Source organism: Loxodonta africana, chromosome 5 (genome assembly GCF_030014295.1).
Source record: "Loxodonta africana isolate mLoxAfr1 chromosome 5, mLoxAfr1.hap2, whole genome shotgun sequence".
NCBI classification, from domain to species: domain Eukaryota; kingdom Metazoa; phylum Chordata; class Mammalia; order Proboscidea; family Elephantidae; genus Loxodonta; species Loxodonta africana.
This window is the reverse complement of record NC_087346.1, coordinates 105468415-105489458: the sequence shown is the minus strand read 5'-3', so window position 1 is coordinate 105489458 and position 21044 is coordinate 105468415. Positions and strand designations below refer to the sequence as shown.

Genomic DNA, 21044 nt, shown 5'->3' with positions numbered 1-21044 from the left:
AATAATTCGGCTATATAAAGCCCTTCGTGGCTGATTCCATTGTTTTTACACTTTCTCCATCTTACCATCATCGGAAAGAACTCTTCAAAATTTTACCATGAAAACGTTTCTTTCCAAAAGATAATTAGGTAAAGTGACATGGAAGCAGAGTTTTTGGTTCCTGAAATTAAAGTGTTTGTAGAAAAGTATTAAGTTGTACAAATTCTTTAGTTAGAATTAGAAACCTTAAAATGCAGTTTGCATTTGTTTATCATTCTTTGATTTTGTTACTTATCCACAGCTGCATTAGGTTTTTTAATTTTTTTGCCCAGTGAAAACATCCATTCATTCATTCAACAGATACTTTTTAAAGGTATAATCTTATTTGTCTGGTACTGTAATAATTGATAATGAGAAGCCAAAAATTCATAAAACAGTCCTTATTTTCCAGAAGTAGTGAGGAAGACAGACAAGTGAGTAAATACCTTCATTGCAGTGTGCTAGAATAGAAACGTGTTCAAACTGATTTGAAAGCTTTGAAAGGAGAGCTGCTAAAAGCCCACAGGTGTTGAGAAGATCCCAGAGAAGGTAACAACTGCTTTGAATCATTCTTCAGACAGAAGAAGGGAGAACTGATGATCTAGGCAGAGGGTACTGCTTAGGTAGACTAGTAAAGTATGGTTTGGAGGAACCACGTGTCTGGAGTATTAGGTAGATGGGAAGGGATGCTTGAAATCACTTAGGAAGGGCCTGTTTGTCATATTAAGGACATTTTTACTATGTCATCGTACAACCTTTGAAGGTTTTTAGGCAAGTTGAATTATGTGCTAAAGACAATTCTAGTCATATCATTGGGATATCATACATGGAGATAAATTAGCTAATAGACTTGAAGTAGTTGTTCAAGGGTAATGATACCCCAAACTAAGCCAGCAGCAGTAGTGTAGGGATGGATGAGAAAATAAGGGAAACCCTGATGGTGTAATGGTTAAGTGCTGCAGCAGCTAACCAAAGGGTTGGCGGTTTGAATTTGCCAGGCACTCCTTGGAAACTCTATGGGGCAGTTCTACTCTGTCCTATAGGATCGCTATGAGTTGGAATCGACTCGGCGGCACTGGGTTTGGTTTGGTTTGGGAAAATAAGGTATATTTTAGAAGCATAATCAGAAGAAGTAACATGGGTTGGTTGTGGTTGGACAGGAAGACAAAGGATTCAGAAATGGTTTGGTGGTTTCTACCCAGTGCCCAGCGTTGGTGGTTTCTAGAACAGTTCATTGAGTATATAACATAACAGGTACTAATGTGTATGAGTAATGTGGAAAGAGCATGTTAAAATAAATGTATGTGTTTACTTTGAAGTTCCTGCATAACACCCAGGATCTAGCATCTGGGGGTCTATTAGACACTATATCATGTTTCCTTGAGTGCTGTTTTTTATACAGCTAAACTTCTTAACACATGGTGAATATGAAGGCTTGCTGCCTTAAAAAAGAAAAGTGATGTTTTAAAACCCAAGGTGTGGTAGGGAAAGTAGATAGGTGAGAGACAATGAAATGCATTTATTGAGCATTTAGGACTAAACTGCTGAGGACCGTCTAAAGATAGTCCTTGACTTCTATACATTTGGTTTTCACATAACTTTTGTATGTCATATATAGATACCCCCAGACTGCTTTTGCTCTGTGAATTTGGATTGTTAAAATGTGTAAGTCTCAAGAGGGCAGAAATCATATTTGTCCACTTCCTCATTCTGTTTAGCCTGGAACTGTATCTGACAACAGTTCGTGCCCAGTAAACATTTATTAAATGAATTAAGCAGTTGGTAAGATGGTTACACATTTCAGGTTGGTGATGATAGTATGCTTGACAGTTCAACAGTTTGACTACTATATACTTTTCGTGTTTGTAGCAGTGGAGCTTTATACAATTATTTGAATATCTTACTGCCCTGGTTTTTTAAAAAAGCAGAAAACAGGAAAATGACAGTGGTAATGAAAATGACCAACCTAGGTTATTCCAAAATATGGAAATAATTATTAGGCAGACCAAAAGCTGTGTATTTTCATAAGTCCAGTTGGCTGAACTTGGGAGGGAAAAGAACGAAATTAAATAACGTGTATATGATGTAAGAAATACATCATTGAAAACATCTATAAGTTGGGATCTTAATAATACCTTTTTGCTTGGTAGAAATTTAGCCTTCGTTGCCCACTCCCCTCTATCACCTCTCTTTAAGCCTCCCTGTCTTATGGTTCTCTAGAGAAACAGAACCAGTGAGACGTATGTGTGAGAGATTGGGCTTTACTTCAGGGGATTGAAGTAAAAGTCCAAAACTCATAGGTCAGGTGATAAGCTGGAGGCCCCTGCTGGCTTACAGGATGGTGGGGGGCTGGCATGTCCAAAATCTGTAGGTCAGGTGGCAGGCTGGAGACTACTGCAGGCTTGGCATCCCAAGATTCATAGGTCAGGACAGGAAGAGTGGGCAGGGGGAGAGAGAGATGCTGAAAATACCTATTTAGGCATACCATGTCCTAAAGAAACTCCCCTTTCAATTAACTGATTGATTGTATTACGTTATAGAAGGTGATGATATCGCATTAGATTACTTTATAGAACAGCAGCTAGTCTAGTGTTTGGCAAAACCACTGGGAACCGTAGCCTAGCCAAGTTAACACATAAAATTAACACACTCCCCATGACATGTAAATTTATTTTACTTAGTATATTTGATTTTACCACTCATATACAAGATTGCATTATCTAGAAAAGTAGGGAACTGTCTCTAAACCCATATTACAGAAAATGAATGTGAGGCTCATGGGGTCCAAATGACTTGGCCAAGGGTACAAAACTGGTAATTGACAATACGTAAATTGTCATAGGTTTGTTTGATTCCAGGCAAACATAAATTTTGCCATAGGTTTGTCTGACTCCAGATTTTGTATTTTTTTTTTTGTTGTTAACTTTATCACATGTATGATATACTTTATTTAAAATAGTTTTTGAATATATGCATTCATGTAACCACCACCCAGATCAAGATACAGAACATTGCTAGCATCCTAGAGGCTTTCTTCTTGTTTTCTCTCAATCTTTAACCACCTACGACCACCTACCCCTGCTCTGCTTTTACCCTAGATTCATTTCTTAATTTCATATAATTGAGTGAATAATCTGGACATGTACTCTGTGGGTATTCAAAAGAGGATTTATCAACATCAAGTGTAGGAAGGACTGAAATGAGGCCAATGGATTTGGCAGTAGGGTGAAGAAATTTTACTCTTACATGACTGCTGTATGATGAATAACTAGGAGGTGAGGAAATAAAGACAGGTATATCAACTGTTCATCCCCTTCCCAAATTTCTTGTGTAGTTATAGTGGGATATTGAGTTAGTGGCAGGGAGGCATTTAAGGTAATAAGTCATATTTAAAATATTTGTTTTCATTTTTTATTGATCCAACAACACACTTTTAATACTAGTTTATGTTTTGTAAAACGTGGGAGTCAGTGTCAGTCTCTCCTGTTACTCTGTGGGGGTATAATTTGTACACATTGAATATGCTGTTTTGTTTACATAAAGTTTCTCAGGGTAATTTTTATTATTTTGTTTTTAGGAGTTATGGCACAGCACCTGTAAATCTCAACATCAAGACAGGAGGAAGAGTTTATGGAACTACAGGTAAAGTTTCTGTTTGCAGTTGCATGAATGGAAAAATAAGGCACATATCTGAATAGATTATAAATAAAACCAAAAAAAACAAACCCAGTGCCATCGAGTCAATTCCGACTCATAGCAACCCTATAGGACAGAGTAGAACTGCCCCATAGAGTTTACAAGAAGTGCCTGGCGGATTCGAACTGCTGACCCTTTGGTTAGCAGCCGTAGCACTTAACCACTGCGCCACCGGGGTTTATAACTAAAAAAAGAAAAAATTATTACTGGTCAGTTACAAAAAGCAGTTTCTGACCATATATCACAGAGATCAGCAGACGTTTTCAGTAAAGGACTGCATGTATCTTAGGCTTTGTAGGCTACATCCTGTCACATATTCTTTTGTTTGTTTTACAGCTCTTTAAAAATGTAAAAACCTTTCTTAGCTCCCAGGCTGTATTAAAACAGTGATTTAAACATGGATGTTAGCAACTTCCTCTTGGCACAGGCATCCATTATTGTAAGGGATAAGTCTCTAATCGCTCTACTCAGTTTATCTCATGGCTACACCGTAAAGGTTACCCCCACATACTTCTGTTTGTGGTAAACCTTAATGCTTTGTTTGGAACTCTTGCCATTTCTGGTGCCAGGAATATTAAAAAAGTATTATGTTTCTGTTTGTCTGTGTTATCTTCCAGCTTCTTGCTAATGTAGCTACATCTCCATTTTGTAATTTTATAAAATAGGAACGAAAGTCAAAGGGGTGGACCTTGATGCACCTGGAAGCATTAATGGAGTTCCGCTTTTGGAGGTAGATTTGGATTCTTTTGAAGATAAACCATGGCGTAAACCAGGTAAGATTTTCATGGATTATATCTGTTTAAAGTTTTTTTTTAGTATAAATAGTTATCAGAAAAGTATTTTTTGGGCATCAACTTAGAATGTTTTTTAATGTCATTTTTGTTGTCTTAAGAAAATGAGTAATGATTACCTATATTATAAATTATAAATGAGTAATGACTATATTATAAATTATAAATCTTACTAGTGAGGTGTTTCTAAATAATTTCTAAAGGAAACAAATTTGATCTAAATTTTTTATAGTCTGCTTGCTTTATCGTGATTATTTGGAGAACTAATAAAATTAGAAGGAGTGATAGGACTGAGAGAACTCTAAATTTGTTTTTTAAATTATGGTTTATGTGCTGCATAAAGAGCTGGAATATTTGTATAATGAAAGTGTGTTTTATATTTAGGTGCTGATCTTTCTGATTATTTTAATTATGGGTTTAATGAAGATACTTGGAAAGCTTACTGTGAAAAGCAGAAAAGGATACGAATGGGACTTGAAGTTATACCAGTTACCTCTACTACAAATAAAATTACGGTAATTAGTAAATATTCCACAGTACCCCTGCCTTTTCCATTGTCCATTTTGACCCCCTCCCCAAATAAATCACTTTTTCCTTATAAAGGTGGTTAAACGCTATATGATAATTTAAAAAGCCCGTTCTCTTTACCATATTTATTTATTTTTTCCCCTTCCTTCCCTTTCAGAATTTCATATTAATGATTATATGATGTTCTTAGTTTCAAGTCGCAGACTAGCCACAGCTAGTTTGTCTTTATATGGCCTATTCATTTAAAATTATGTGGTATCTTAATGGGGAATATGTTATTTAACTTAGGCCGAAGACTGTACTATGGAAGTTACACCAGGTGCAGAGATCCAAGATGGCAGATTCAATCTTTTTAAGGTGAATTTTAGTAAATTATCCTTGGTTGCTCTCATTTTTTGTTCTTGAGTCTGCTCCCATACCACTACTCAAGTGACAAGATTAAAGTGGAAATAGCTACCTTTTTTCCAAACCTTCAGCTTCCTGGTGACTTACAAATTTGCTGATTGTTGTTTTATCTCCACTTTTGCAAGCATGTGAATTTGTAGCTATTATACTAACAAATGCCAAGTAAAACTATTCTTGCTATATGTTGTGATTTTGAGTCATAGTATATGTTCGTTTGTGGGGTAGAAAATTTTATGCCAACAGGCTAAGGTCGTTGTAGATGATTGTCGATGATCTCTATCAGTAGAATTGGAGATTTATTTTTTCTAAATGTCTTTTTAGAAATGGTAAGGAAGAAGACAATTGCTTATAATTTGTATGACATTGTAATCGGTGTAATGTCTCATAGTTGAAGCTATTTGAAGAATCTTAGGCATTCTCTGAGAGTCTCTAAGAATTCAATAGAATAGGATAACACTGTTGATTTTTAAAAATAAATACTTAAAGGGGGTAGGTTTATGTGAGGGACTTCAAGGTTGGTACCTCCAATTGGGTATCAAGTCTGACTTCTGTCTTCTCCATTCCACAGTATGATCAGAGACTAAGTCCAAAGAAAAATACTGTATTTTCATACTTAAGTTAGTATCCAGAAACCCACAAACCTTTCTTGGAATCTGATTTGGTTGCCATCTTTGATTGTGTGTTCTTCCTTTCCTTAATACCTGATTCTTAAATTGATCACCACTGGGTTAAAGATTCAGAGTGGCTTTTAGATTGGGTTTTATACTCGGGGAACTTCAGTGGGCTGGATGTAAAACTCTGCCCGTTTTGGGACTGCAGCCCTGTCCACCAGAATACTGCCTTATGCAATGCATGTGCTATATCCGCAGATGTAGCCGCTCTGCTGGACACAATTCTGTATAGAGAATTTAATTTTAATTTACTTCCAACCTTGGGTAAGTATTTAGTTCTTGTTCTGCTGTAAATATTTCAAAAGCACGTGATGGTGTTTATCCTGTTTAAAATGACCATTAGGTTCTTTTTGGTCATACATTCTTGTCTGCTTCTTTAGGCATTGAATATATTGTCACTGGTTATAATGAATAGATAGAAAAATTGTGTTGATGATGAAATAGTTTGCAGTGGTGCTATCTGTTTTCTTTCAGCAGAAAAGAGAACTTCCTTTATAAACAGCCACCTTCTTTATACTTCATCTTTGTGCGGTAGACATTTAAAACCCAACAATAAAAAGAAACTCCTAGGGACTGGTCTCTCATTGAAGGCAGCCATCATGAATGAGTTTTTTATATACATACTGTCTATGGAAAAATGATTTTGATCATACGAAAGGTCACTGACTCATGATTTATTAGATTCTGAATAAGAATTTAAATTTGGTGAGTGAGGTCTGGTGGTTTTTCTTGCCTTGATAATGTGCTTAAATGTTAATACGTGTTAGAAATACTAATTTGGGAAGAGGGTGTTTATGCTGATAATGTGTGTGATACACATTTTTTCTTTACGTTGTGGTCAGTTGGATGCTATTATTAGTAATGCCCTAGCTCTGCAGTTAGTGGTATGTGGAAGCATTTGGCATTTTCAGGCTGCAATTTGATTTACATTTGAATTTCAGAAAAGTTTTTCGGTCACCTTAGATAAATTTGACAAATATCCTTGTTTCAATTTCTGTGGGGTAGTTCCCTGGGGAATAAAAAAAAAAATGACGAAGATATGATTGGTATCCCATAGATGCAGAGGTAAACCTGTTAGGTATTATTAAGTGCCAAAATATGTATTTTAGACAAAATGCTATAAAATTTGGAGAAATGAGAGTTGATTAGACATTATTTGAAGATGAGAAGTTACATTGGATGTTATATATAGGTCCTTTCTATTTCTGTTATTTCTAAAGCAGCATGCCATAGTAGAAAGCATGTGCCAGTTTAATCAGAACCTTGAAGACAAGGAATAGAAAAGAAAAAATATTATAGGTCGAAGAAACGGTGTGTGTTTTAAATGAGTAGATGCCAATGAGAGGATTCGTTAAAGAATTAGCCTTACTGGTTCAGAATTCTTTTTGGAAAGTGGTATAAGAGAGATGGTTTTGTATAGTGTGGTTCAAGTGTAGAAAGCCTAGAAGACTAGGAAGATGCTTTTGAAGAGTTATTTCTTATTTGTGAGCAGGAGAGACCTAGAAGTAGCATTATTCTGGTAGCAATGTATGGTGTGATTGGGAAAAGAAAATCCAAGCTCATATTCACTTATCCACCACTTACCAAAACTAAGAAGCTTGTAACTAGGTATAGACTGTTAAGGGTTTGAGCTGAAATAGATGAGCAAGGAGAGATAAGGTAAAAACAAAACTCCCCCAATTTTCCTGGTGTCTTTGAGCACTTCCAATGTGCCTGGTACTGTGCTAGATACTGTAGTAAGACAGGATCTCTGTATTCAAGGAGTTCATGATCTGAGTGGGTAAATGGGCATGTACATGAATGATACTTTGTAACAAATGTTATGCCTTGGTATTGACAAAGTGCAGTGGGGAGTTCAGAAGAGAGTGGGTCTCCCCACTTTGTAGAGTCTAGAAGGATTCAAATGGGAGGTGATTTTGGAAGATGAGTGAGTTATTTTCATTAATAGGAGAGGGGAGAAGAACATTATAGGCAGAGAGAGCAATATGAGCAAAACAGCATGAGAAGAAAGTTGGGGTGGATGATAATATAGGAGAGAGGCGTGGACATGGACCCGTGATGACAATGACCTTAATCTTAAACTAGCCTGTAGACATTTGTGTAGGCAACAGGAAGCCATTGGAAAGTTCCTGAGTAGAATAGTGTGAGCAAATCTGGTTTCTAGAAAAGGAACTGGCAGCAGAGTGGACTGCAGAATATGAGGGGGGAAAAGAGGAGTCAGAGAGCAGATAAGAAGCCATTTCAGTTCTATAGGAATAAAATGAATGAGGGCCTGAATTAATAATGGTGAATGGGCGAAGGACCGGAAACCCTGGTGGCATAGTGGTTAAGTGCTACGGCTGCTAACCAAGAGCTCGGCAGTTCGAATCTGCCAGGCATTCCTTGGAAACTATGGGGCAGTTCTACTCTGTCCTATAGGGTCGCTATGAGTCGGAATCGACTCGACGGCAGTGGGTTTAGTGGGGCAAAGGAACAGACTTTGCTGTTAGGTGCCGTCGAGTCCGTTCCAACTCATAATGACCCTATGCACAACAGAACGAAACACTGCCCGGCCCTGCGGCATCCTTACAGTCATTGTTAGGCTTGAGTTCATTGCTGCAGCCACTGGGTCATTCCACCTCGTTGAGGGTCTTCCTCTTTTCTGCTGACCGTGTACTCTGCCCAGCATGATGTCCTTCTCCAGGGACTCATCCCTCCTGACAGCATGTCCAAAGTATGTAAGATGCAGTCTCGCCCTCCTTGCTTCTAAGGAGCATTCTCGTTGCACTTCTTCCAAGGGAGATTTGTTCATTTTTTTGGCAGTCCATGGTATATTCACTAATTTTCGCCAACACCGCAATTCAAAGACATCAATTCTTCTTCGGTCTTCCTTATTCATTATCCAGCTTTCACGTGCATATTATGCAATTGAAAATACCATGGCTTTGCTTTTCAACACTTTAGAGGGGTCCTTTGCAGCAGATTTACCCAGTTCAGTCGTTTGATTTCTTGACTGCTGCTGCCGTGGCTGTTGATCTTGGATCCAAGTAAAATGAAATCCTTGACAACTTCAGTCTTTTATCTGTTTATCATGATGTTGCTCATTGACCCAGTTGTGAGGATTTTTGTTTTCTTTATGTTGAGGTGTAGTCCATACGGAAGGCTGTGGTCCTTGATCTTCATTAGTAAGTGCTTCAAGTCCTCTTCACTTTCAGCAAGCAAGGTTGTATCATCTGCATAATGCAGGTTGTAAATGAATCTTCCTCCAATACTGATGCCCCGTTCTTCTTCATATAGTCCAGCTTCTCGTATTATTTGCTCAGCATACAGGTTTAATAAGCGTGGTGAAAGGATACAACCCTGACGCACACCTTTCCTAACTTTAAACCAATCAGTATCTCCCTGTTCTGTCTGAACAATTGCCTTTTGATCTGTGTAAAGGCTCCTCATGAGCACAATCAAGTGTTCTGGAATTCCCATTCTTCGCAGTGTTATCCATAATTTGTCTTCTGTTATCTGGGAGATTTCTTCACTCTTACAACTTTTGTATTGTCTTTTTCATTTCTGCTATTATATTTTTAATTTCCAAGAGGTTTTTTTTTTATTATTATTATTTAACCATCGCATCCTGTTCTTTTTTCTTGCATGCAATAATGCAGTATCTTTTTTCCCTGTCTCTCAGAAGATATTAATCATAGGTTTGCTTGTTTTTTTCTTCTCCCTGCATAGTGTGTTTTCCCGAGTTTGTTTATTTGTTTTTAAGGTATAATAAAAGTTTATCCAAGTTGGTTTTTAAAATTTGTTATTTTTTGCTTCTGTCTTTTCACTTTTCTCAGATGTCTCTTGGTCTTGGTCATTCACTTATATGTAAGAGTGGGCTACTACAAAGTTTCTTGGAAGCTCTGCGCATGTAAATGGAACTTGTAAATGGAACTGTAAGCTTCACTGTATTGTTGTTGTATGCCCTTCACTCAATTTTGCTCATAGTGACCCCATGTGATAGAGTAGAACAGGCCCATAGGGTTTTCTTGACTGATTTTTAAAATTTTTTTATTGCGCATTAGGTGAAGGTTTACAGAGTAAATTGGAGTCACATCTGGTACTTTGTACATAAAGTGCTATATGGCCTTTCGTTCCCCACAATGTGTCAGTACTCTCCACATTTTTGCCTTGGGTTCCCCATTTCTTTTTGTCCTGATTTTCTACCCCATTCCTGCCTTCTTATCTTTGCTTTTGGGCAAATATTGCCCTTTTTATTTTGTATAATTGATTGTTTCAAGGATGGTGTTGCTGATTGTATGGGCTTGTCTGTTTGACTGCAAGGTAGTCTCTGGGAATGGGTTCAGCTCCAGGTCAAAATGGCTTCAGTTCCAGGTCAAAAGGATGTCTTAGGGCCATAGTCTTGTCTAGTCTCTGTCATACCAATAAATCTGGTTCTTCTTGCTAATTTGATTTTTGGTTGTGCATTTTATTCCAACACCAAGTGAGACTCTGTGTTGTGATCCCAGTGAAAGCAGTCTGTAATGGTTGCTGGGTACCGTCTAGTCTTTCCGTCGTAGGGTAACGTAGGCTGTGTTTCATGCTGTCCATTAGTCTTTTGGACTAACTGCTCCTTTGAGTCTTTAGTTTTCCTCACTCACCTTTTCTCTGCACAGGAATAGACCAATGGCAAGCTATTAAGATCTCACCAAAGTAGAATGCAGAACATTGTCTTTATGAACTGTGCTGTGCCAGTTTATGTAGATGTTCTCTGAGTCTATTTTCCTTTGCTTTGAGCCTAGGAAGTTCATCTTGCGAGGTATTTGGTTATGTCTAAGAGGTTTCCCTGACTGTGCCCCTTGTGTGCGCTATTGCCTGAATTAATATATGAGGAGTACCTAAGGTCATGTGTATAGAAATATCCGCTACCAAACTTGTGTTTGCTGGTGGGTTGCTCCGTTGCACCATCCCAAACCTTGGTAGATCTATCTGCCTATGAATCCATTCGTAAATTATTGTTAATACTATCGTTGCAGGATTGTCTGTGCTATATAGTAGTTACGTAGTTGCCCTTTATTCTTGTGTCTCTCAGTGTTCTCTCTTGCCTTGGTCATGTTGTGCCGACTTCTGCCATATTTTGTGTTGCCTTTCCCATCACCAATATTAACACAATCCCTGGTGGCACAGTGGTTAAGAGCTCAGCTCCTAAGTAAAAGGTCAGCAGTTCGAATCCACCAGCTGCTCCTTGGAAACCCTGTGGGGCAGTTCTACTCTGCCCTGTAAGGTTGCCATGAGTCGAAATTGACTCAGTGGCAACAGGTTTGATTTGTTTTTCTTTATCTTTTTAGTAATTTTCCCTCTCTCCCCTTCCCATCCCTGGTAACCATCAAAGAATGTTTCTTTTTTTTCTTCTGTGTGAAAACTTTTTGTTGTTACTTTATGATAGAGGTCTCATTATATTTGTCTTTTTGTGACTGACTGACTTCACTCAGCATAATATCCTCCAAATTCATCCATGTATCCATGTTGTGAGATGTTTTGTGGATTTGTCATCCTTTATCATTTCATGGTATTCCATTGTGTGTACGTACTATAGTTTGTTAAACCATTCATCCGTTGATGGGCACTTAGGTTGTTTCCATCTTTTTGCTATTGTGGATAATGCTGCAATAAACATTGGCGTACAGGTCTATTGGTGTCACAGCTCTTAGTCTTAAGGGTATATATACCTAAGAGTGGGATTGCTGGATCATATGGTAGTTCTATCACTAGCTTTTTGAGGAAGCACCGTACCATTTTCCATAGTGGTTGTACCATTTTACATTTCTGCCAACAGTGCATACAAGTTCCAGTGTCCCCACAACCTTGCCAATATTTGTTATTTTCTGTATTTTTGGTTAGTACCAGTAATATCAGAGTGAGATGATATCTCAGTGTAGTTTTGATTTGCATCTCTCTAATTCCTAATGATTGCAAGTGTTTCTTCATATCTTAACTCCCTGAATGTTGTCTTTGGTGAAGTGTTTATTCATATCCTTTGCCCATTTTTTAATTGGATTGTTTATCATTTTATTGTTGAGGTGTTGAAGTTTTCTATGAGTTTTAAATTAGGCCCTTGTCACATATGTCATAGCCAGAAATATTTTCCCTATTTGTAGGTTCTCTTTTTAATCTTTTGGAGAAGTCTTTTATTGAGCATAAGTGTTTAATTTTTAGGAGGTCCCGTTTATGTATTTAATTTTCTGCTGTGTATGCATTTTTAGTTATATTTGGTGTTCTGTTTATGCCATATATTAGGGTTACTAGCATTGTTCCTATTTTTTCCTTCATGATCTTTATAGTTTTAAGTTTTGTATTTAGGCCTTTGATCCATTTTGAGTTATTTTTTGTGTATGGTGTGAGGTCTGCATCTTGTTTAGTTTTTCTACAGTTAGATATCCAGTTTTACCAGCACCATTTCTTGAAGAGACTGTTGCTTCCCCATTTAATGGACTTTGGCCTTTTGTCAAAGATCAGCTGTCTGTAGCCATATGGATGTATGTTTGGGTTCTCAGTTCTGTTCCATTCTTCTGTGTGTCCGTTTTTATACCACCAGGCTGTTTTGACTACTGTGGCTGTATAGTAGGTTCTGAGATCAGGTAGGGTGAGGCCTCGTACTTTGTTCTTATTCAGCAGTGCTTTACTTACCTGGGATATCTTTCCTTCCTGTATAAAGTTGGTTATTAGTTTTTCTATCTCATTAAAGAATGCCGTTGAAATTTGGATTGGGATTACATTATATCTGTAGATATCTTTGAGTAGTATTGACGTTTTCACAGTGTCGACTCTTCCTCTCCGTGAGCATGGTATGTTTTCCCGTTTATATAGGTCTCTTTTGGTTTCTTGGCAATAGTGTGTTTTGTATTTTCTTTGTGTAGATCTTTTATGTCCCCAGTTAGATTTACTCCTAAGTATTTTATCTTTTGGGGGGCTATTGTAAATGGTATTATTTTCCTGATTTCATTTTTTAAATCAACTGATTTTTGTATGTTGATCTTGTATACTGCTACTCTGCTACATCTTTCTATTAGTTCCAGTAGCTGTCTTGTGGGATTTTGGGGATTTTCTATCTATAGGATTATATCGTCAGCGAATAAGGATGGTTTTACTTCTTCCTTACCAATTTGGATGCTCTTTATTTCCTTTTCTTGCCTTATTGCTCTAGCTAGGATTTCCAGTAAAATGTTAAATAAGAGTGGTAATAAAGAGCATCCTTGTCTTGTTCCCATTCTCAAGGGGAACGCTTTCAGTCTCTCTCTGTTGAGAATACCGTTGGCTGGTGGTTTTGTATAAATGCCCTTTATTATATTTATTTGTATTTTGCTGAGAGTTTTTATCTGGAAAGAGTGTTGGACTTTAACAGATGCCTTTTCTGCTTCAATTTAGATGATCATGTGATTCTTTTATTTATGTGGTGTCTGACATTGATTTTCTAATGTTGAACCATCCTTGCATACCTGGTATGAATCCCACTTGGTCATGCTGTATTATTTTTTTTTGATAATGTTGTTAAATTCTATTGGCTGGTGTTTTGTTGAGAAATTTTGTGTCTATATTTAGGAGGGCCAGTGAAAAAGAGGAAGACCCTCAACAAAATGGATTGACACGGTGGCTTCAACAATGAGTTCAAGCATAAAAACAATTGTGAGGATGGCGCAAGACCGTGCATTGTTTCATTCTCTTGTACATAGAGTTGCTGTGAGTCAGAACCGGCTTGGTGGCACCTAACAACGTATTTATGAGGGACGTTGATCTGCAGTTTCTTTTTTGTGATGTCTTTGCCTGGCTTCATAGAATGAATTTGGAAATATTCCTTCCTTTTCTATGCTCTGAAATAGTTTGAGTAGTATTGATGTGAGCTCTTCTCTAATAAATGTTTGGTAGAATTCTCCAGTGAAGTCATTGGGCTAGGGCTTTTTTTGGTGGGGAATTTTTTTTTTTTTAGTATATTAAAAAATATATATATATTTATTATATTGGAGAAGTATTTTATACTGCTTCTCTAGTCTCTTCTTTTGTTATGTGTTTAGTTTTTGTATCTCAGCTTGTGCTATTTAGGAGCGTGGTGAGTTCCTAAAAATTTGTCTGTTTCCCCTAGGTTTTCAAATTTGTCGGAGTACAATTTTTCATAGTATTCTGTTATGATCCTTTTTATTTTAGTTGGGTTTGTTGTAATGTCACTCATTTCATTTCTTATATAGGTTATTTGCTTCTTCTCCTGGTTTACTTTTGTTGATTTGGCCAGTGGTTTGTCAATTTTAATGATCCTTTCAAAGAACCAACTTCTGGCCTTGTGGATTGTTTCTATTTCTATTCTCTATTTCATGTATTTCTGCTCTAATGTTTATTATTTCCTATCTTCTGGTAACCGTGGCTGCCTTTTGCTACTGCCTTTCTATTTCTTCAAGTTGTAGGGTTAATGTTATGAATGTGGCTCTTATTTTTTGATGCTTGCATTTATTGCTGTAAATTTTCTGAGCACTGCTTTGCTGTGTGTCAAAGGTTTTCATTCTCACTTGATTTTAGGATTTTTAAAAATTTTATCTTTGATTTTTCTATTACCCAGTGGTTTTTGAGTAAGGTGCTATTCAGTTTCCATGTATTTAATTTTTTTTTCTTGTTCTTTCAGCTTTTGTAGCGTTGTGATCATAGAAAATGCTTTGTATTATTTTGATGTTTTGGATTTTGTTGAGGCTTGCTTTGTGGCCTAAAATGTGGTCTCTCCTGGAGAATGATCCATGTATGTTGGAAAAGAATGTATACTTTGCTGCTGTCAATGTGGAGTGTTCTGTATATGTGGTCAGGTTGGTTGATTGTGGCAATTAGATCTTCTGTATCTTTGTTGAGTTTCTTTCTCGTTCTGTTCTTCACCCAAAGTGGTTCATTAAAGTCTCTTACCATTATTGTGGAACTATTTTTCTTTACAGTGCTGTTACAGTTTATTTTATATATTTTGAAGCCGTCTTTGGGTGTGTATATGTTTGATTATGAATTCTTGGTGGATTGACCCTTTAATCATTGTATAATGTCCTTCCTTATCTTTAATGTCGATTTTGCCTTATTTACTAGAGATTAATATTGCCATTCCTGGTCTTTTTTGGTTATTGTTTGCTCGATATATTTTTTTCTATCCTCTGAGTTTTAGTTTTTTTTATGTCTTTGTGCCTAAGGTGCATCTTTTGTACACACCTATATTGATGGGATGTGGTTTTTTTTTTTTTTGAAACCATTCTGCTACTCTCTGTCTCTGTACTGGTGCCTTTAAGCCCTTTACATTCAGTGTGATTATCCATAGGTATGTGTTTACTGCTACTATTTTGTTTTCTTTTGGTGGTGTTGAAGATTTCTGTGCTAATTTTTTGTTTGTGGATGTTCTTTTTATTTCTTTCCTTGTTGATTTTGTGATTTTTCAGACTTTATGGTTTTTCTTTTTATTTTGGTGAGTAGGTTTGCTAACTTTCTTTAGGCGGTCTTGAAATTCATGTTAATCTTCCTAAGTATAGAACAGTCTTTTATTTTTTGATATCGCCTTTATGTCCTCTCCCTATGAAATTCTATAACTGCACCATTTATTCCTCATCTTTATTTTGATGTTGTTTTGACATTATCTGGAGACATTCTAACTTTGCCATTGTATTTGAGAAACAATTTTCCTAGTTATGTAATTCTTGCCTGGCTGTTTCTTTTTTTCTTCAAAGCTTTATATGTGATTCCATTGCTTTCTTGCCAGCATAGTTTCTGCAGAGCAATCAAAGTTTAGTCTTACTGGTTACCCTTTGTACGTGACTTATTTGTTTTTCCTGAGCTGCTCTCAGAATTCTTTCTCTGTCTTTCATTTTAGTAAGTTTGATTATATCTCTTGGTGACTTTCTTTTAGAGTCTGTCCTGTGAGGGATTCACTGAGCTTCTTGGATGGATATCTTCTTATCTTTCATAATGTAAGGGGGTTTTTCTGTCAGCAAATCTTCAGTTCTCTCTGTGTTTTCCATTGCCTTCCCCTGTTCTGGAACCCTGATCATGTACAAATTTTTCCTCTTGATGATGTCCCACATAATTCTTAGGCTTTCTTCTACACTTTTTCTAAGTGTGTCTCCCAGTAATTCAATTCTACTTGTACATCCTTTTATTAAGTTGTCCATTTCTGAAATTTTATTGTAACTTTTGTATTTCTAGTTGTTTTTGTTATGGTTTCTAATCGTTTATTTTGTTGTCATTCTTGTATTGTTTAGTGAATTCTTCTGTTGTTTTGTCTGTGTTTTCCTTGATCTCTCAGAGAATGCTGTATCAGGTACTTCCATTATCATTCCTTCCTCTGGAAGGTTGTCTGGTTCTTTATTTGTTCATTTGCTGGCGCTATCTAAGCCTCCTTCTTTGATTTGATATTGTCTCTGAGGCATCAAGGTCTTATTGTATGTTTGCTGCATCCTGATTTTTTGTTTTGTTTTGTTCTGATATATCCGAGTAGGCAGGATGTGTGTGCTACCCTGGTTGCTAGTCTGGCTACGCTGGAGTTCTCATGCCTGTCTCTGGGTGGGGTGGGGGGGGAGTGACTGGGTGTGTGTATGCGGATCTCTGTTTGCTGGTCTTGCAGGGTGGTTGAGGATATAGCTGGTGTTTCTGGTGAAACAACCAGTCAGCTGGGTGTGGGTGTGGGGAGTGTTCACGCTGGTCACCGGATTGGGTGTTGTGTGTGCACACTGTCAGTAGCTGGATGTTGTGGGCGAGGGTGGCCGGGTTGTCAGTCACAGGTCGGGGGCACAGAAACTCGGTGATGGTCCTAGGCAGGCCAGGTACAGTCAGAGTGGGCACAAGCCTCCGGTTATGGTGGGGGGTAATGTGGGGGGCAGTGCTTCCAGTCTGCAGGTGCCTGGTCAGAGGGCATGCCACTGTCTGCTAGAGCATGTGGTAGGGGGAGAGTGTGCCGTCAGTCCTCAGAAGGGGAGATGGTTTGTACCATGGTCCCTGGTGGTCTGGGCTGCTGGAATGGGGGTTTGCGTTGCTCTCCACCTTGTTTCACTCTGGATGTTTCTTCTCAGTTTCTCTGCCTCCTGATTGGAATTCCGTGAAGTTGCCCCCTTACCCCTCACCTGTGATTGCTGCTCTCTTTGTCTCAAGATGGCCACATTGTGCCTGGCTAGTTGGCTACGCACCTCTGTTTCACCTCTTCTTGTTCGCTGTTTTCATTCAGTTTCTTCTTTCATTCCAGGTTTGATCTAGTTCTTTATCCCTTCGTTTGATGCACAGGGTTGCAGGCTTGACATCTGTATCTGTTTTACCTGGTTTTTCAGATGTCTCCTGCAGAGGGACAGCATGGTGCATTTGACTAGTCTGCCATCTTGACTCCTTCCCCCTCTTGGCTGTATTCTTTACAAAGCAGATTGCCAGGTCTTTCTCCTGTGGAGCCACTGGATGGGTTTGAACCACCAACCTTTTCGTTAGCAGTTGAGAGCTTTAATTGTTTCTGCCACCACTGCTTCTTAGGCTTCCGTGTGCTGCTGTTGTGTGCCATTGAGTCCATTCCAACTCATAGCCATCCTGTATGACAGTAGAACTGCCCCATAGGATTTCCTACACTGTAATGGTATGAGAGCAAATTGCCAGGTCTTTTCTTTTGCAGAGCCTCTGGTGGGTTTGAGCTGCAGACCTTTTGGTTAGCAGGTGTGCACTTAATGATTGCACCACCAAAGCTCCTTAGGCTTCACTGTAGGGCTAATTTTTTTCAGAATCCCCGAGGTCAGTATCTTTAGGTTTGGTCTGTCTTTTTTCTGTTGGGGTAATCTGATTTTTCAGAGAAGACATATGTCTCCTGCCTACAGGATACATACCAAAAAACCAAACCAAACCTGTTGCCGTGACATCGATTCCCACTCATAGCAACCCGATAGGACTGAGTAAAACTGCCCCATAGAATTTTCAAGGAGCGCCTGGTAGATTTAAACTGCCAACCTTTTGGTTAGCAGCCATAGCACTTAACCACTATGCCACCATGGTTTCTGGAGGGTATGTATGGTTGGCGGATTCAAATGTTCTGGGGGCTAGGGTTGCCAATTGCTGAACTTTTTGGAGTCCTGTGAATTCTGTCTCTGCTTTCCCATTCAACTTAGAATCCATCTTTCTTTGATCTATTGAGTTAGTTACCATTTTTTCTTTCCTGCTCTCAAAGTTCTAAATTTTGTTGCTTTCCCAATCTTTTTGTTTTTTGTGGGTTTAAATAAAATTGTGATAACACATTTGTATGGTGTTCTACTATTTTTTCAACTTAGCCTCTAGTAAATGTTTTCCTAGGTTTAAAAACTTTTTTTGATAAATATTTTAAACAACCTGTTATTTGCACATACCACAATTTATGTACCAAGTTTTCTTTCCTTGGATGTTGTTTGTAGTGTAAATTTTTTTAAATAGTGCTATATTGGGCAGGTGAAGGGAATTTCAAAATTTCTGGTACAGTAAAAGCACAGTTTGGGTAAATATTCAGCTTCTTGAGGTTATGTAGACTTTAGGCAAGATGTGTTTGAATGAATAAAGTCTGATATGATTTTTTTTTTCCCAAAACAATATGGTCTTATAGTCATTTCTCAAACTATTAGATCATGTGAAATAATACTTTCATCATGCTCTGATTATACAAATTTTGAATATATACAATCCTGAGTGCAATATTTGAAGATGAACGTTAAGTAGATGGAGATGATGCAAGCTGATAAGGAGGGTTGCTAGAATGGTCAGGATTTTCAGAATTATTTAAGGAGTAATTGAGGAAATTAAGGAGAGAAGAAAACTAAGGAGAAACAAGCAATGGTCAGATATTTAAAAATCTGCCCTGTCTTCCTGATACCTTTTCTCACCTTTCTCTGCTCCCTCCCTCTTTCTCTTATACTCCTTTCATCTCCCTTCTCCCACTCTTCTCCCTTCTTCCTGCCCAGCTTTTAATTGATCATTTAGCAGAAAGTATATTAAGTTAGATGGAATGGTCACAATAGACAGACTTTGTGGTCTTGGAGTTTGATCTTTTTTTATAATTTTTATTGTGCTTTAAGTGAAAGTTTACAAATCGAGTCAGTCTCTCATACAGAAATTTATATACACCTTGCTGTATACTCCTAATTGCTCTCCCCCTGATAAGACAGCACACTCCTTCCCTCCACTCTATTTTTGTGTCCATTTGGCCAGCTTCTGACCCCCTGTTCCCTCATCTCCCCTCCACACAGGAGATGCCAACACAGTCTCATGTGTCCACTTGATCCAAGAAGCTCACTCTTCGCCAGTATCATTTTCTTTCCCATAGTCCAGTCCAGTCCCTATCTGAAGAGTTGGCTTTGGGAATCGTTCTTATCTTCTGCTAACAGAAGGTCTGGGGACCATGACCTCCAGGGTCTTTCTAGTCTCAGTCAGACCATTAAGTCTGGTCTTTTTACAAGTATTTGGGGTCTGCATCCCACTGCTCTCCTGCCCCCTCAAAGGTTCTTTGTTGTGTTCCCTGTCAGGGCAGTCCTTGGTTGTAGTCAGGCACCATCTAGTTCTTCTGGTCTCAGGCGGATATAGTCTCAGGTTTATATGGTCCTTTCTGTCTCTTGGGCTCATAATTACCTTGTGTCTTTGGTGTTCTTCATTCTCCTTTGCTCCAGGTGGGTTGAGATCCATTGATGCATCTTAGATGGCGGCTTGCTAGCATTTAAGACCCCAAAAGGCACTCTTTGAGTTTATCTTAATGGGGAAGATAGATATTAATCATGCCAAAAATTATATAGTAATAAATTGTGTGCTCTATGATGGACTTCGGAGAAAAGACATTTAATTTAAGCTCAGACCCAAAAGAGCCAAATAACAAATACTTATTGAGCTCTTACTGTGTGCTAGGCACTGTTTACTAGGCACTTGGGATACAGAATTGAACTGGGTACAGTCCATGTCTTCAGTGACCATATAATGTCAGCATAGAAACAATAAACATATAACAAAGTAAGTAAGATAACTCCAGATAATGATATTAGTGAGAAATTCTGTGAAGAAAATAAAAAATGACAACATGATTGTGTTTGGGAACACTAAGGGAAAGCTACTCTGTGGATACATTTGTATGATTAGAAAGAAGGTAGCCATAAGAAGATCTGGGGACAGAATATTCTAAGCAGAAGGGACATTTAGTACAAAAGCCCTGAGAAAAAGAACAGAAAAAAGGCCATGTGACTGGATCATAGTAGAAATGAGTTAGAGAGGAATAGAGGAAACCCAGGTGGAAGAGATAGACAAGACCCATACCATGCAAGTCCTTATAGGTCGTGATAAGAAATTTAGGTTTTATTCTCTTTGCAGTGGGAAACTATTGGATAGTTTTGAGCAGAGGAGAGATGAACTGGTTTATACTCTTGGAAGGATTGCTTTGGCTGTATACAGAGTGTAGATTTTAGAGAAGTAAGACCAAAGCGGAGACACTGTTCAGCAGATCAGGTGAGATGTTGTGGCGTATTATACTTGGACTTTAGGAGGGAACATAGAGATAATTGATGGAATTTAGTATGTATTTTAGGGGTAGAGTTAACATATTGGATGTTGACATGTATTGGAAAATTCCTAGGGTTATTTTTCTTGAGCAACTTGGTGGATAATAGTGCTGTTTACTTATATGGTGAAGACTTGGAGGATCAGATAGGGTGAAATGAGCAGTTCTGTTTTGCCATGCTAAGTTTTAGATGCCTATTAGACAGGTAAGAAGTTGGATAGATATTATTGGAGTTCAGAGGAGCAATTGGGACTATGGTATCAACTCTGTGAGTATTCGTGACATCCTCAGGCCGAGTAATGAATTTCTTTTTTGGTGTTCCAATAACATTTTTTAGGTAGATACTATTTTTCATATCATTTATTATGTTGCTCTGATTGTTTGTGTATCTTTCTTTTGCTAAGGCCTGAGATTCTGTTGTGTTTCTCACTGTGGCCT

At 37.9% G+C, this 21044-nt stretch overlaps 1 protein-coding gene across 32 annotated transcripts in view; it reads left to right on the top strand.

Annotated features, from left to right (window-relative positions):
- Window positions 1–21044, top strand: part of FIP1L1 (factor interacting with PAPOLA and CPSF1) — a 90619-nt gene that overhangs the window by 7475 nt on the left and 62100 nt on the right. For 18 of the 32 annotated variants that reach the window (XM_064285816.1, XM_064285811.1, XM_064285807.1 and 15 more), the window contains 3 exons: window positions 3596–3660; window positions 4380–4487; window positions 4890–5020. In XM_064285816.1, coding sequence (XP_064141886.1) covers window positions 3596–3660; window positions 4380–4487; window positions 4890–5020 — 304 coding nt within the window. Of the gene's footprint in view, window positions 1–3595; window positions 3661–4379; window positions 4488–4889; window positions 5021–5321; window positions 5391–21044 lie in introns of all 32 variants that reach the window. The other 14 variants (XM_064285798.1, XM_064285814.1, XM_064285812.1 and 11 more) reach the window with 1 other exon arrangement.